The following is an 18,408-nucleotide window of genomic DNA, read 5'->3' on the forward strand; positions in this document are numbered from 1 at the left end:
TTCTTTCTTTCTTTCTTTCTTTCTTTCTTTCTTTCTTTCTTTCTTTCTTTCTTTCTTTCTTTCTTTCTTTCTTTCTTTCTTTCTTTCTTTCATGCTTCAGAACTGGGGTACAGGCCAGAGGTGTGGTGGGTGACACCAGAGACAAAGCAGGGAACAGAATAGGCAGATGTACTGAAATGCACTGCTGAGGGGAGCAGTGGGTGGGCCAGGAGAGGTCTGCTGCGCCTTGTGGATCACCTCCCTGGCCGGCAATCAAACTCGTGCAGTGACTTCGGAGAGCTTCAGAGTGTGGCACTTTAACCCGTTGTGCCACCAAGGAGGGCCTGGCTGTGCTTGTTTTGTTCATAACATTGTTCAGTGTCTGGCACTATGTTGATATTATAGCAAGTGAAAGCCTTATGCAGGTGTTATAGGGATGCAGGGATGTATTAACTGCTTCCCACGTTATTTGTCGTAGATTTTAGGGGAAACATTTCTTCACACAGAGGTATGGTTTGGAGAAAGGAATAGCATATATAAATATGCTGACATAAAACGTTGCTGGCTGCATCTACTCACTACAATAATTTCTGGTGGTTAAATTACACTGACTGAACTACTTTTGTTTAGGAAATATCATTCCCATGAAAGGACACATGTATGTGGTGACCTTCATTTAAGCTCCAATTTTCATCTAATTTCCTCTTGTTCTGCCCAATGTTTCTTTCTTGAATCGACTTAGAAACCTGATGTTACAAATGCAATGGCTGATGCTATGGGAAAGTTGATTTTCTTTGTGTAGTGAAATAGCCCACTTGTCACATGTGGGCATCTGTGATACATGGGTGGGCCAGAACCTAGAACTCAGATAAAGTGGCATCTCTGCCAAATGTTACACTATTTAGAAGGCCACAAACATGGCTTGGATGAGAGCAGCAAATGGGCCTCCAAAGGTGAGTGACAGTAGGAACTGTACCACAAGCAAGTGTTGAGTCCCAAGGAGAGTCTATTGGTCCATAACTAGGAAACAGGCAAGAGTTCAGGTTATGCATTTTTCTTTGATGGGGGATAGAGACAGATGCTGACATGGGTGACAAGTTTGTTATTCATAGTCTTTAGCCGTCTTTAATATCAATATGAGGAAATGAATTCATTAGAAATATTTTTCCTAATCTCCTACAGATAACTGCATCTGTCATAGACCCTTAGCTGCTGCGAATCAGTGAGGTGCTGGCATTTCAGAATGATATTTGATAAGGGAAGTGTACTGTAAAGCTTGTGTTGTCACTTTCACTTTGTGAACCCCTGTATGTCACATGGACTGAATTATACTATTGATCTTAGACTAAAAACACAGTGGCATTCATTAGAAAATGTTATCGAAGCATCTACTATCCCTGTACAAAACAGCCAATTCTGTACATGCTTTGGTTATTATTTTTGCTAAGATATACCTGAAAATCCAGTGATTTGTTCTAAGACTGGTTTGAATTTGTGTGTTCAAAACAAGTTCATTTTATTTTGTTTATTACAGAAACATCCTGAAGTTCTGTTGCCCCTGGAAACTTCCTGGCAAACTCTATCTGGTTTAAGGGGATGGTAGAGAGGAAATTGCAGCCATCAGATGTAGTATGGAGCTCAAATCCAGCCTGTTAACTTCACAGCAAAAGTATATGACAAATGAGGATCTTTCTTCCTGTTTTCCTAGAACTGGGCTGAAATAGATGGTCTTGCATTTTTTTATTACATTCTCCCATTAAATCAGCATTTAACTGCAGCGACTGCCACCGGTGGGCCAGCAACTTCAAAGGCCCCTTTCTCTGTGAAAGGACAAGGTAGCTGAATGCCCAGTCTGAGACCAGAGCATCAACTAGATGCATGATTGTGTCCAGTTTTGCACTGAAAGCAAGGTCTGAAAATAACTTCTGAATTGAGATAAACAATTTTGGATTTTTTAAAAAGTTATATGATACTTGGAAAAGTTTTAGTTTTATTTTATAGTTTGAGATCAGAAGGTCATATTCTGAATTGGCTAGCACATTGTAATCTTAATGAATACTGTATCTGATTAATGCTAATGGTAATTGGAATTCCCAGATAGGAACTACGCTATTCTGAGTGAATTAAACTGCAGATTCCCCTCTCTCTGATAACAGTCAGCTTGTTGACAAAGGCCCTTCTGTGTGAGTGTGTGTGTGCGTGTGTATACACATAACTCATTCTTTGGAATTCTCCCATGGAAAAGCAAAGGAAGGAAGCTGAGGGGAGGATGGGACAATTGCATCCTGTACCCTTTACAGGGGTGTGGTCACAACTGCCTCAGCCGAAGGGACACTAACACATTATGTTTTTTCGCTTAGGATGCCTGAGCAGTGATAAGTCTTGATGAAAGGCAGGAGTGATTTCCAGTGTTATTCTTAGCTGGACAGGAGTATCCTGGTAAAGGCCTGCTTCAAATCCATTTAGTGTTTCACTTCTAGAACACTGGGGGGAAGAAGAAAGGCAGCAGAAGCATCAGTGCAGCAAACTACAGAGCCTTCAAAGCCACGCTAGGACTCCAAAACCCGCCTAGACCTCAGTTCCGGCCACTCCTATGAATGGACTTGCCAAGTGGGTAGGCCAGGTGCATAATTTTAAGGAGAGTGTGAGGCAGGTTTCATCCTGCTGCTTCCTAAATCTGATTTGAAATGATGGATTCCTTCCTGGCAAAGGCCGAGAGACACTCTGGGATTATATGAGGTAAGGTATTGGAAAGTTCTATGAAATGACTTCCATTTCCACATTTCCATTTGTTTGGGATTTACATCCTTCTCTGCCTTTCTCTTTGAAAAGTTCTTAAATGTCCTCCCACCTGGACTAGTAAAGGGCACTGTTAGCAAACTAGACAATGTGCTCTTCACATTTAGTCACTTGACAACTCCACTTTAGAGATCAGGGCTGTGATTAAAGCATGTAAAACTCTTACAAATAAAACGAATTCACTGTGACTTTGAATGTCCCACTAGCTTTAAATGAGTCACTTCAGTGTAACCTAAGAATATTTTTGAAAATGACATTAAATTAAGTCTATGTAGATTTCATTACAGGTGACCTGGCTCTGGAATAAAAATGTTTTTTGGTGGATTTTAAAACATTTTTTGGACTAAGATAGTAAAGCAGATTTATTTTTAATGTAAGGTATATATGCACAAGTATTCACAGATATTGGCATTTTAGAGATTGATTTAACAACAAAAAAATCTAAAAGCAAAACTTGAAAATACAAGAATATAAAAATGATTTTCTGTGACAACTGATTCAGTTTTGTATAGCGCTTCTAAATCCTTGTTAACTGTTGAAAAACCAGGATGGATGCAGGACAGATTTCAGTTTTATATTATTTATATTTTCCCAATGAATATTTTTGGCTTTAAAATGCCAGTTACTGGTCCTCAAGGGATTTATGAATAATATTTTTTTGTTTTCATGCAGGGCGCTGTTGGTATTTCGTGCTTGAAGGGCTAAAGTGCCTTATGTCCCCCCCAAAAGAATTATTCATCATAATGCTAGTAGCACTCTCATTCAAAGCATTGATAAAGGATCAGTGTAGTGGAAAGTAAGTTGATGATTTAGTAAAGATTCAGGTGAACAGTTTAATCAATGGTTACCTGATAGCCAAGTCCTTTTTAGGAGGGAGCCATGGGGAACAGCCACTTATGCGAAATGAACATTCCAGAAAGATTGATCTCACATACTCCTATTATTTTCAGACCAGGTTTGGATTAGCACCAATAAATATTTGCTTCTCTTCAGTAAAGCTAACCTGCTTCTTTAAATAAAGTTAGCTGAATTTCTGATTTTACTTGTTTGAGTTCATTACATCAAAGGAGTAATTCACCCCTAAACAAAGGACATTTTTATGCTGAACATAATTTTTCATAATGGTTTTATATTCTCAGAATCTTCAGCTATCACGTGCTATATAAAAGTAACACCCTGAGTGCTTAGAAGGGGCTTTTAACCTTTACCTAATAATAAAAGGATTTGTTATTGGGTGAGTGTTTAGTTACGCATGGCATTTTTTGAAAATAATAAGAAGGAAGGAAGAGAGATATACTATCAAAAATTCATTATCATTTCTGTCAACTTTTTATATACATGCTATCCATATGTGATTTCCCAAGGTGAATGTTGTATTCAAATTTCAGGTTTCATTGTGTAGGGAAATGAAGGTCCCTCCATCTGGTTCCTAAGCTCAATTTAAATCTCCTTGATGGAACTGTAAGCTTCCTGTGACTTTCCATCCAGGAGATGGGCGGTTTTGAGAGGCTGGGCTACACGTATAGTGGTGTAGTGGCCATGATACACTGTTACTGTATGTGAGGTTTGCACTTCAGCTGTCTGGTCACGTGGTATCTATTTAAGAAAGCAGTGTCTCAATAAAAACATCAATAAACATACTTTTGTTTTTATTTCTGTCTATGAGAAGTTAGAATAAAATTAATTAAGAAATAAAACTTTAAAGTAAAAGCTTAGGAAAGGAAGCTGAGGAATTATTCCTTTAAGTATTAAAATGAAAACATAGCTTCCTTTGAAAGAAAGAAGAAACGGAAGAAAAGGTTAAAAATCCTTAAGTTCAGTTCCTAATATGTGCCAGATGTGCATACTGTGCTCACACCCTCCTCACAGCTCTGAGTGAAGTGCTGTTATAGTCAATTTATAGAATAAAGAAATGGAGTCAGTCAGTGCACTTCTGAGATTTACTCAAGGTCCCAAATTCAGTAAGTGGGGGAAATGGAATTTAAATTCAGGTCTACTATTTTTTGAAGTTCTGGGATCATACTGTCAGCTAGAAGCCTGGCATTCCATCACCAAGCAGTGTATTACTCTCACTGCACACGTAATAAGTAATTTTTAGCTAAAACAGACTTACATTGGTAAATATAAGGACTGTGTGAACTAAATACCATGTAACTTAAATAAGTTAATTGTACTAAGTAATAGAGAATTGGAACTTTCTAGTTTGATGGAGGTAGAGTATGTGAAAGTTCGACTTTCAGGAGTTGTTTGGATAAAGAGAGGAAGAGGAAGAGCATGGTGGGCTTAGTGACATTGCAAGATTTGGAGAGAACTTAGAGGTGGATGAGTCACCTCACAGGGTTGATGGACTGAAGAGTCTGGAATTGGTTCATGAGCTTTTTGCTCTAAAGATGGATATTTATAGCTGCTGCTGCCCTGTCTGTTCAGGAAAGATGCAGCTGGGAGGAGGCTCATGTTTCGGTTAAGCTCCAATGCTTGGTTGTTGGACGTGGGAGTGAAGCATCGTGATCTGTCCTCTGTTGCCTTCTGTGGTCTACGCTGCACAAAGCAGCCAAGCTGATTTATGTGAAATGCAGATCATGTCACTTCCTACTTGAAACCCTCCAACACCTTTCCATTATCCTTAGAATGGAATCCAAACTCCCTACATGTTCTAGATAATCATTCTAGTGTCATGTCAAGGAACATGGCCTCTGGAGCAAGAAAACCAGGGTTCACTCTACACATACTAACTTTTGGATCCTGAACAAATTTCTTTTCTGGATCTCATTACCTCATTGTTAAAATGTAATGGTATTTGGTGCAAAATACATATAATAATAGTACCTGCCTCAAAGCAGTGGTTTCAGTGAATCAATAAAGGTAGAGCAATGGAACTGGGCCTGGCACGGAGTAAGTTCTGCAGTGTGTTTAATATTAGAATGGTCTACAAACTGGCCCTGTCTATCTGTCAATCCCACTTTCTCCCTCTCTCTGCCTTGTTCATACAGTTCTAGCTACATCACACTGTTCCTGTTTTAGTCTTTGCCTGTTGTTTTTGGCCTTTTCCTGTGGTAAATACTCTTTCTTCACTCTGGTCTTTGTTTAAAAATTTCCCAAACCAGCCTACACAAAATAGCGCTCTCCAACCTACAGCTGTGTATACACTTCCCTGCCTGTCTTTGTTGAAGCCACAGCATCACTCTCTGACAGTGTTCCTGCCAGGCATAGCTGCTTATTGGTCAGTTTTCCACTAGACCAAAATCTCCACGTGGATAGGAACTTTGACTTTTTTATATACCCTGGAATCCTTCTGTTTTGAAAGATTGAAGATAATCAATGCTCAATAAATCTTTATTGAATTAATTTTTAAATAATTTTTTTCTTCCCTCACTTCTCTATTTGTTTTTTTCTGACTTTAGAACTCAGGCTGTTCCTTCTAATTCTCTTTAGCCTTTCATCACTTTGCCTCAATTTATGCACCTTAAAAAAGAGATCATTTACTCTGTTCTTCCCAGGAAAATATTATGACATCAAGAACTCTTGCTCTAAACTGTTAGCTTGGTACACAGAGTAGCTTTGTGGAATTTTAGTGTCATTGTAATAGAATATTCCTGAAAGGTTTAAGATTAGATCTTGTGCTAAGGTATTTTCCAAGCTTCCAAATGTAGGCCATGCTTGATTCTTTAAAAGAGCTTAGGTTTAAATTCTCATTACAAAAGCATAATTGCTGAAGAAGAGTTATGCAGAATATGATGTGGAAAATTATGTGCCAACAATAACACATACTTCAAAGAGATTTTGGAAATTTTTAATCCTCATATTTTACAATAAATCTTGCTAATATCATGAAATTGGATAAAACTGTTGAAAGGTGGATATTCTGTTGCTAATTTCATATTCACGTGAAATTTATTGAAAAATTTTGTATTAGTCAAATAAAATCTAGGTTTATTATTTGATATAAACAAACCTTTAGTAAGTTTTCCATTTGCAATATTATCAAGGAATTGAGCTTCTGTGTTATATATAGGTGAACATACAGTTGGGGAAAAATTAAATCTTACTTTAGAAATGCTCTGAAACTCTTTGTCAAGAAAGAATTGTTTAACATCCTTTAAGGTCTTTACCTAAAACAGCGTTTATCTTAGGTAAACTACTTCCTCTTTTTGTGCGTTATTGTCATCAACTATAAGATATAAACAAAATTTAATGTCAGCTCAGCAATGTGATTGAGTTAATTATAAATTCTTGTTATAAAGATTGAAAATTTAAATAAACCAATCTTGTTGGATTAGTCGAGTAATGCTTACCATGAAATTTGTAATGTTGTTCTTGTTTTCCTCAATTCTGAACGTGATGAGATCACTTTTAAAAGGCCTTATGCAATCCTCAGTAAGAACTCTTTCTCTTCTGTATGTATCATTCAGAATACTAATACTCTTAATGTCAGGTCATTCTAATCAAGAGAAGGTGTCAAGACATCATTTAGTCAACAAACCTGAGTGCCTGCTGTGACTAGATATTGTTCTGGACACTTGAGATACATATGTGGATAGAATAGACAAAGATCCTTGACCTTTTGGTGTTTACATTCTGGAAAGGAAGATTGGTAATATAATAAGAAGCATGAATAGGTTATACATATGTTAGATGTTGATAGAGGTTATAGAAGGAAATTGAACATATTTAGGTATCTTCAGGATTACTGGAGGAGGAACTGCATTTTTGATAGAATAGTCAGGGTAGATTTCATCAACATGGTGATGTGCAAACTCCTTCCGCTCAAAAACAACTGAAGATTGAGCCATAGGAAGGGAGGTGGGAATTTCATAAAGCTAAAACAACTGGAGCAAAGACCTTGAGGTAGAATCCTGGTCAAATTTTGAGGACATTGTAGGAGAAAACCTTTCTTTGCACTCTTAAATTTACTAACTGAGGCCTGCAAATCAGACTGACAATGACAGACTAGCTGAACACAAGGCATGCAAAGTTTATTAGGTAATGGAATTTAAATTAATGGACTTTAAATTTCAAAGTGCATGACAGCCTTCATGAAAAAGAAATGAAACCCAGAGAAGAGGTTGAACTCAGGGGATTATTTAACATTTAACAAAGGACAATAAATTGTGAGGTGATGTAATGAAGAGGTTGGACTATTGTGATAAATTGTGGGAAGGTAAATATTTGGGGGAGAACAATGTAAGATAAGGGTTCTTTGGTAAGGTTATCATTCAGACTGAAGTTGGTTCTTTCTGGAGGGATAAAAGTAGCCCTGGCTAGTCAGAATTTTCCTCCTCTACAACTGCAAATTTGAATGAGTTGCTTTCAGCTCAAGGCATACATTGGAGTGCAAATCTGATTCCTTCCAAGATTATGGAGGCTAGTAAGGCTATACGGGAGTGAGGAAGGAAAGGGTCAGGAAAGACGAGATAAGAGCTGTACATTTTTATATATTGGAGAGAAGAGAAACTACCAGATCCTGTAAAACATAAGCTTTGTATAAACCTTTAATTTTACTCTGAAAGAAGTAAGGAACCACTGAACAGAAGCAAGACATTTCAGTAAATAAATATTATAAATATTGCCCATGTTGAAAATGAATTATTTTGTATACCATCTCTGAACTGCTTATGATCTGTTTCTCCTGTCCATTACTGAAACTCTTAGGAGGTATTTACTGAGATGAGTGTATTTCTTCTCACTTGTCAAAGTGAGTATTGAACTGAATAGTTTATAGTAAGACATGCTGTATAGGAAGTTGCTGAGCAGTTTTTGTTTTTTTGTTTTGTTTTGTTTTTTGTTTTTTGCCTCTGTCCAGACTATCTGGAAGTATGAATATTCAGGAGACCCCTCAAGCTGTGGTCCTAATCATACCCAGTGTGGAAAGATCTCATGTTCTCTAGGTTGGTCCTACCACCCCTGGGGGAGAGCATGTCTCTCATTCTTGATGGTGAGTAGTGCTGAATCAACAGTGCACCCTCGGTGCTCCCTGTGGGCATGTACTCCTCCTGGGGCACAGGTATCCCCAAGGCCAGAACTTGCACATTTGTCATCAGCTCTTTTAAGCCTCTGTGGCTTTTCTTACTGGTATCTTTTCCTCCCATCTCTGATACATCATACTCAGCAAATCTTTCTTGTAGCTATAAGAAAATAGCCATTCAAGTGACTCCGAAGCCAGAGTCACTACGGGTATGCTTTTCACTGGTGGCCATGATATCTCAATTGTGATTTCTAAGCATGTCTGACACTCACACTCCTTATTTTTCCATCCAGTGTGGCTTCATGGAAAGAAATTAGGCATCTAGAGAGACTGGATTAAAAACTAGTATCAAGTTTGCAAATTCATGAATTAGTTAATGAATTCTTATAACAATTAATATGATTAGTGCTGTTTGGTAGTTCACTGGTAAAGACTCAACCCACCCTTGAGTGGCTCAGATCTCAAAGTTATTGTCAAAGTTTTCTTCTCACATGTAGTGGGATTCCATACTGCCTAGCATATGCTTATAAAAAAGATTTTCAAATTTGAACAAACAGTTCCTGTGAAGAAGTTTTTTCCCAGGTTTATAATGATCATTTTGATTCAAAAAATGTATTTAAAACTCAACTTACTTGTTTATGCAATGTTTGGAGAGAATATGGGAAGGGATCTCTTTAATTATTATTATTGAGGTAACACTGATTTTAAATTTTGTGTATGATTAAAAGGTACAGGACCACACCCTTCTGCTGTGTATTATCACCACACACCAACCACCAAAACCCTTGATAGTCAGTCCTCCACCATAGTCCTGTGTGTACCCTCCCCATATTGTTCTTTCTCCCTCTCCTCCCTTTCTGGTAGCCTCACAGCTATAGTCAGATTTCTAGGTTTGTTATTGGTCTAGCTTTATTTCTCTGCTGTCCACAAAAGGGTACCATCTTATATTTGACTTTCTCCTGCTGACTTATTTTACTTAGCATAATCCATTTGAATGTCACCCATGTTGTCCCAAAGGTGAAATTATATCTCTCTCTTTTTTAATAGCTGAGTCGTATTCCATTGTGTATAGGTGCTGCATTTTCCTAATACACTTATCTGTTTTTGGACAGTTAGGTTATTTCCATTGCTTGGCTATTGTAAATAGAGCTGCAGCAAACATAGAAGTGCATATATATCCCTTTGAATTAGTGGTTTTGCATTGTTTGGTTAGATATCTAAGAGTGTAATTGCTGGATCATATGGTAGATACATTTTCAGTATTCTAAGAAGTATCCATACTGCTTTTTACAGGGACTGAACTAGTCTACATTCCTACCAACAGTATAAGAGTTCCACTTCTTCTGTGTTCTAACCAGCATTTGTTTTTGGTCTTCTTGATGTGGGTCATCCTCATTGGTATGAGATAATTTCACTGAGATTTTGATTTGTTTTTTCCTGATGCTAATTAATGAGCATTTTTGCATGTGCCTGATGGCTATCTGTAACCTTTTTGGAGAGGTGCCTATTTAGCTCTGCTGCCCATTTTTTAAAATTAGGTTATTTGTTTTCTTGTTTTTGAGTTATAGGAGTTCTTTATAGATCTTGGATATTAGCTCCTTGTCAAATGTAAAGTTTTTATTCAATAGGGTGTCTTTTTGTATTAGTGAATTTCTAACACTGTTCTTGAACTTTGCATTAAGCAATCAATAAATCAATAAATGTCTTTCAAATGAATAAACAAGTGAATACATGTTAAGGACAACAGTCAAAGAGAGATACATGGTCTACAGCATTCTGATTGCTCAGTTTTCCTGGAAATAACCGTGGAACAAAGTTTTCTCATGTGTGGTCTTTGTACTACTTGTGTCAAAATCGCCTGTTTGGGTGCTCGCTAAAATTTGGATTCCTGCATCCTGGCACAGACCTACTGAACCAAATTCTCTGGAAGAGCAGCACAGGAATCATCATTTTAAAGAAGTCATAGGGAGAGTCACCGTAAGCAATGGAGTTGACTCCCTGGATCATCAATTAACTAAGGGACAATGTAACCAGTGATGGCTTGTGACCTACAGAATGTCTGATGTTACTGTATATAAAGATTTTGTTTAAGACTCCAAGTTGTTTCTCTCAAAGATCATGTTATTTTCACTAAGGAAAGAGGACTTTATCCAACTAAATTAGCTCTGACAAAATTCTCAGCCATTATGCATATTGCTTATATAGATGAGAGTTATGTTTATTAAAATCTTATATCTCTGCTCCTTTATTTCCTGAGTCCAAATACTTTATTTTTTTTTCTCTATTGGAAAAACAGACATAATTAAAAATTGTAGTATTAATAACAGAATTAATTGGAATAGCACTAAAGAGAAGAAACCCACTAACTGAAATAATAATAATACTTAAAATGTATTATAGATCATTAAAATAAGTAAAAAAATAAAGATTTTCAAAGGTATTCTTGACCATATTCATATAATAGTCACAGATAGACATGACAATTAGAAGGATTTTAAGTGTTTTTGTTTGGAGTTTAAAGGAAAGTACCACCAGCACTTACAGCTAGACTTGTAAGGGAACAAAGATCCACATGACTTACTGGACAGCTTCTGTAGAAGCCCTACCAAACAAAATTAGAGTTTGAGAGTATTTGTAGGTACATGAATTAAACATCCCCAGAGTATCTCTTCTGTAATAATGGCCCATTTAGAAAGTTACCTAACTGTGTAGAATATGAATTCCTAAAATATAGCCTCTGTTGTAACTGGAAAGCAGACACCTTAATCCTAGTAGGAAGGGAAGTAAGAATGATGAGAAAAGAGGAAAGGAAGGTGAGGATCAAAGAGTAGAAGCAAAGGCGGATGAGTGTACCTCAGGGAGATGGAATATTTCTGGGCTGAGAGGGAGAAGCTAAGGATCAAGGTGTAGAGGGCACCTCTGCATCATGGTGGGACATTTAGAAGATGAGAAATGTAGGTATGGACACAGAAAATAAGTTGGAAGGGAGAGAGCAAGACCAGGGAAATGAGGCGTGGTGATGTCTTCCATGTTTTGGTTGCTGTGGGATGCACAATACCCTACTCCAAATAAGGCTGAAAGATAGACAGAGACTATACGGACAGTGGGACAGTTTGGGATAGTTGTTAAAAGAATTGAGAATTGATCTTAAGGAACAACATTTCTTTAACTTCTTAAAACCTTTATTCAGTTAAAGAAGATGTAGATGTATAATTATTTCTATATTACACTTTCAGGGGATTTAAAATCCTTTCTTTAAAATACTGTTTTATACTAAATTATTTTTCTTATTTGGTGTGGGGGATTTTTGAAAGACTGAATCACCTAATTAGGTATTTAATGAATAACTCTTATAATCTGGGGAAAAAATATGTTTACAAAATCCATGAAAAATAGATGCAAGAGAAAGGCTGTCACAAAAATGACTTTCCTGGACTCGACTTGAATTGACCACAGCATAAACCTACCAAAAGAATTAAGTTTTAATTTGAAGAACCCCTTAAAATTGGTCTTGAAATACAGAAAAAGAATGAGTCATTCGTGGCATGTGCAAGGCTGGCTAAGATTGGGCTAGCAAACAACTGGAGAAGCAGTAGTGTAATGGAGGTGGAGGTGGTGATTTGAAATTATTGGAACTTGGCACCCCCAAGCCTACTTATTTCTAGGGGCTTTATAGTTGCAATTAAAGGTCACTGCTCCTCCATGCTTATATCTGTCTGGAATAATGAATGATCAGAAACATGGTCTCATCAGAGAAAAATTTCAATCTAGAATAACCAAAGTATTAATGAACTTGAGTGATGACAGCATAAACCTTCCTTTCCTATGAAGGTTTATGGGGTGATCTCCTGTGGGAATTGGACCTGTTTGTTTCTTTTTTACATCAGCTATATCAACCAAGCTTCCATCCAATCTGCCTACCCTAATTATCATGAATCCATTCTTTCTCATCATTTCGGCAACATTTGTGTTTCCTGTAAGCCTAAGTACTCACAGTACCTCTTCAACACTTGTTTGAAAGCCCTTGTCTTTTTAAATGTATTTACATGACCTGCAAACTAAGAAGGGGAGTATGTGTATTATCCCAACCCACATGAGCTGATGAACCAATTGAACACTTAACTCTAGATTGTTCTCCCTCCTTATTATGACTTCACTGGGCAAATGTTTACTAACACCAGAAGCGCATCCTTCTTAGAATGAGGTCACTTTAATAAGTGCAAATTTATTACTGTTGTTTTTATATATATATATATATATATATATATATTCATTTATACATACAGAACTTGAGTACAGGCCAGAGGTGTAGGGGTGGAGAGAGGATTCACCAGCAACAGAGTGGGCAGCAGAACAGGCAGATCTACTGAAATACACTGCTGAGGGGAACAGTGGGAGAGGTCTGCCGTGCCATGTGGGTCACCTCAAGGGGGCTGGAGCTCAAACTCACACTGAAGCAGCTGAGACTAGCTTGCAGTGCTGTATGCTAACCCTCTGCACCACCAGGGAGAGCCCCCTACTGCTGCTTTTTTTGATCCTGATCCTAGTTCTTGTTCCTCAAAACAAGATTTCAGGGTGCCTCATCTTTCCTGAGGCATCAGGAGGAAAATGTTGCAATATTTTCAGACAATTTCAAGTTTCCCATGCACATAAGCACATTTTTACAAAAAGCAGATTGACTAACAGTATATCTTCTATTCCCTGTGCCTCTTTTCTGTTCCCTGCAGTGTCCCTCTCCCCATCCAAGCAGCTCTGCCCATTAAACTACCCTTTATAAGGGAAGCAGTTCCTTTTTTGTCTAAGCTGGAGCAGTGATGTGTTTGGGGATTCTAGGTCAAGTCAGGAATGATGAGTCTAGGTCACTGAGGGATTTTTAGAATGGTAGGCGTATCTGTTAGGAATTCTATTCAACTGCAAATAATAGAAACCCAATCACAGGAGCTTATTTAATTGTGCCTTAGTAGCAAAAAGCCTCAAGACAGGTGGTTTGGGCTTGGGCTCCTAGTGCTGTATCTATCTTTAGCATGTGACTTCTGTCCGACAAGAGGAACGGGAAGAGCTAAAGGATTAACGTGCCTGTTCTGTATTAAATCAGGAAAATAATAGCTTTTCCAAGAAGTCCCACCCAGTAGACTTCTTACATCTCACTGGCCAGAAGTAGGTCATAAGTTACTCTTGGCTGCAAGGGATTGGAGAGGTGAATAATTTTAACTGGGAACATTATTTCCTTCAGCAAAATTGGGGTTCATTTGGGAAGACATTAATGGATAGTCACTGAGCAGGATCTGCCCCGAGGGCAAAATCTTTCAAATGCACCTTTTGGCCACTATTGAGTCTCTTCTCTATACCGCAGAAGGCATGCATTTCAGTGATGGAATACCTTGAATTATAGTTAAACGATAGAAGAGGAAGTGATGCCATGAATAGGTCAAGTCTTTCTATTATTAATCGGACATTCTCTTTCTTGGCCTTTCAATAAAGAACCTTTGACCTAATAGTGAGCTGCATGCAAAGAGCATGAAGGCCCATTCCAGACTTATTCAGCTCTCAAACCTCTGGTTCCCAAGAACTTAAGAAAGGAATCTCTCAGAGCTGGACCCTCTGAGCCCCCACTTTGACCTATTTTCTATTTGTTTCTTGCTCAAAAGCAGGTTTTTTTTTTTCATCTCAGGGCAAGTCCCTTGGATTTGGGAACTGTTCACTATCTTTGATACTTTAGAGTAACTTTAATTCACCTAGTCTAGTTTATTCCATCTCTCAGTTAAAGTGAATCTTTTAATCTCTTTGGGGGTAGAATGAGGTGTATCTAACTTCAAAAGCTGGTGTCACTGTGCATACTTTAGTGTGTCAATAAAACTGTGAATAGTCTCTTTTTCATGTTTTCTAATTTCATTTTCTGGTGTAGTCCTTTAGGATAGAGCTTCAACTAGTAGGATGTGAACACAGTATAGAATATGAATGTCCTCAGCCTTCAGGACAGTGGAGCAGAGCCTGGGGCAGCCAGAGCATCCCTGCCTGGCAACTTAAATGTCTCTTCCATTTAGCCCATGAGCCTGACTTATATTATCATTTTTCTATATGTGGTGAAGTCAGAATGGGTGGGAAATGCTGCCTTCAGACCTATTCTTCCTTTTACTTGTCTCTCTATTCTTGCATACAAGAATAGAGACGTAACACTATCTCTTTTCTTTTCTTGCACTGGTTGGAGGTCGACTGCCTTTGGAATTTTGTAGCTTGTTCTAACACTCCTGGACCCTGAACTGTGGCTTGATTCATTTTTTTTTTTAAGATTTATTTATTTATACATACAGAACTGGGGTAAAGGCCAGAGGTGCAGGGGCAGTGAGAGGATTCACTGGAGACAGAGTGGGGAGCAGAACAGGCCGACAGATGAAGTATGCTGTTGAGGGGAGCAGCGGGCAGATCAGGAGAGGTCTGCCGTGCCTTGTGGGTCACCTCCAGGGCAGGAGATCAAACTCATGATGAAGTGGCTTTAGCTTCTTAGTGCTGTGCTTTAACCCGCTGCGCCACCAGGGAGGACCCTTGATTCAATTTTATCCCTTTTCCCCTCCCATCGAGTTCTATTATAGTCTCCCAGCTTTGCTCTTCCTTTCCTTTTTATTAATAATTGTATAGGTGGGAGCTCATCCCAGCCCCTCTATATAACCGTTTATCATGGAGGCTCCCACAGTTGTACCCTTTGTTCTCTGAAAGCTTTTCTTTTGACATTAGTCCTCCTGGCCAAACCCAGAGAGGCCATGCTTTTTCCACACCCTGCCCTCCTCCTCAGTTCTCCTATATAAATGAAAGTGTAGGAATGCAGGGTAATAATCTGCTGGGGAGGTTGTCGTTAATAACAGCATTTATTAATATTCTCCCTTTGCCATTTTTCCATTTATTTTAAAACTTCTATAGCCTTTGAGCTAAGGAACAAGAAATAAGTTATAATTAAGTTGAAAAGTGCTTCTTTGGTTTTTGCAGATGAGAATTCTCCAGCCAACTTCTGGGATTCTAAAAACAGGGGTGTGACTGGGACTCAAAAAGGACAAATTGTATGGAGAATTGAGCCTGGGCCCTATTTCATGGAACGTAAGTAACTACATGTGAAATATAAATTTGTTCTTTAACATTGCATAATATTCAAAGATCTTGAGTTCTTCCCGAATGTTATTTAAAAAAAAAAAATTGGCTGTGATTTTCATACTTATGCCATGAATCCCCAAACTGGAAAAATAGATTATTTCAGAAAATTCTTACTAGGGAATGCTCACAAATTCAGGGAGAAGGATACAGATATGTTTGTTTGTAAATTTATACATATATAGCTAGATCACATATTGTTTAGGAATGTGTGCTTGGCTAACACATTTTTTTTTTATATGCTTGTGACTACATTTGTAATGCTTAATTATATTAATTTCAAGGAACAGAAAGAGTTATTCTAAATTTCAGTAATTTGAAATTTTTTACTTGCCTTTAGAATATTTCACTAATAGCAGAAAAACTTTGACATTTGGGCCCTGGTCTTTACAAATATAGAGAAAATAGCCTGGACCTGCTTCCATAGAGGTCACCTCACTAAGAATTAGAAATTGGCTGCAGATAAGTTGATTATCCTATTGGTCTGATATTATACTTATTTGTAAATACAAGTGCTTATATACATGGTTAACAGAAATAACTTTTTATTGGGTTGAATGGGAGTATTTCATATATTCAACTAGTATTATTGAGAACATAGTGAATACATTTTTGTGGAATAGATATAAACATGAATAAATGATTTAGTGGTGGATTCACATAAGCTTTAATATTTAAAGAGTGAATTTTTCTTTGATGTAGAAAAATGATTTTCAAAGTTTCTGAGTTGTTTAGTTAAGTATGATTAACTTTTTTATATGTTAAGGGTTTAATATGAGAGAAAAGGAATGCTAGTAGTTAAGGATAGCACTTTTTAAGCCTTAAAATATTAAGATTTGATAAAATGGGAATCTACTATAGGTATATCTTTATTGAAACATAAAAATTCTATAATATAAAAAGTTATTTTAGGGCCCTCCCTGGTGGTGCAAAGGGTTATAGCACAGTACTATGAAGCTATCTGCAGTCTCTGCAGCATGAGTTCAACCCCTGACCAGTTCTTATCTTGCCCGCTGCTTCCCTCAGCAGTGTACTTCATCACTCTGCCTGTTCTGCTACTCTGTCTCTGGTGAATGTTTTTACCCTCTATACCTCTGGCCTATATATATACTCCAGTTTTTGTATAAATAAATAAATATCTTCTTTAAAAAAGTTATTTTAAAAGACTCACATCTATTATGTTGATTTATCATTAAAGGTATCAGTTAATTTCTTCTATTATTCTTACTGTTCAATATTCAGTTGTTTCAATGCTCAATTTTTGGCTAGATTTGCTCTTTAAACCTTAAAAGGAAGGTTTAAGGTTTCCATTTTAATGGAAGATATTCATGATATATCAGAAAGTGAGGGAAATAAAGCACATTTATATAACATAATCCCAACTAATGTATAGCATATGGCAAAGAGTCCAGAAGGAGATTTGTCAAAATGAGAACAAAGGTTTCTGGCAGATGAGATTTGGGTGATTTGTTTTCCTTTCCTATTTCTAATTTTTCTACTTTCCAATATTGGCATAACTGGCTATGTAATCAAGTAATGGGGAAAAAAATGATAACAGAATGTGGGAAATTGAAATAAATAGTCAGGTTTACTTTTGATATGACTCTGCCTTTGAAGGATCCCAGAATTTAAAAGACTGTTCTAGCTAAGAAATATTGTAACCTGGGCTTCAGGGAAAAAGGTAAAAGATCCTTTCTGTTCACTCCAAAATGCTGAAGATTGCTGGGAATGCTTGTTATTGAAGAGTGCAGAGTCACAGTAAGGGCCTCGTGCGAATACCTAGAGAGAAGTTAGGTATCCAAATCACCTGTTGTGATTTGGAATACTGTGTGTGTGTGTGTGTGTGTGTACCTATTTGCACAGTATTCCACTTGCTGTGATTGATTTTCTTTCTCCCTTTAGAAACGGTAGAGATTTATAATACCCTGGCCAATTGGCATGCAGTAAATATCACTGACAAATGTTTTTCTTTTACCTTACTCTAGTATTGAGTAGAAATTTGTTGACATTGAAGCTAGGAATGAAGAAAAGAGGTAGATTTATTTTAATTTTCTCTTCTTATTTAGGATTTCCATCTTAATTCTTAACAAAATTAGGAGTATTGTGTAACATGATTGTAGTACTCAAAATACTCAGTAGAGCATATTTAAGGTCTAGCGAAGTAGTACAAGGTAAAGTGAAGACAATGTACTGGAATTTCAGAAGCATTTAATTTTAGAAGTTTATTTTCATTAATTAAAGTGAGATCTCCCCCAACACACACTGCTACCCTTTCAGTATGTAAAACCTCAAATGGCATCCATATCGTTGCTCAGAAATATAATCCATGTCTTTTAGACATCATATTTTAACACCAAATCTGATTGAGAAGACCTAAGGGAACTTCACAGCATAATGAAGCTTTGCTTAAATCTCTGGGGCTCATGGCGTGGGACTTAAAAAAACTGGGAAGAACATTACACAACTTTTATATTTTCAACCTCTGATCTTGAAAACTTAGGATATTTAAAAGCTTTTGCCTTCATCGT

At 37.3% G+C, this 18,408-nt stretch overlaps 1 protein-coding gene across 1 annotated transcript in view; it reads left to right on the plus strand.

Moving 5' to 3' along the window:
* The window catches only part of HECW2 (HECT, C2 and WW domain containing E3 ubiquitin protein ligase 2), a 202,282-nt gene that overhangs the window by 57,981 nt on the left and 125,893 nt on the right, over nucleotides 1–18,408 (plus strand). Inside the window, exon 2 of the mRNA XM_012728869.1 lies at nucleotides 15,722–15,829. Coding sequence (XP_012584323.1) covers nucleotides 15,722–15,829 — 108 coding nt within the window. The remainder of the gene's footprint in view (nucleotides 1–15,721; nucleotides 15,830–18,408) is intronic.

This window comes from Condylura cristata, unplaced genomic scaffold, assembly GCF_000260355.1.
Source record: "Condylura cristata isolate star-nosed mole 26May11 unplaced genomic scaffold, ConCri1.0 scaffold00002, whole genome shotgun sequence".
NCBI classification, from domain to species: Eukaryota; Metazoa; Chordata; class Mammalia; order Eulipotyphla; family Talpidae; genus Condylura; species Condylura cristata.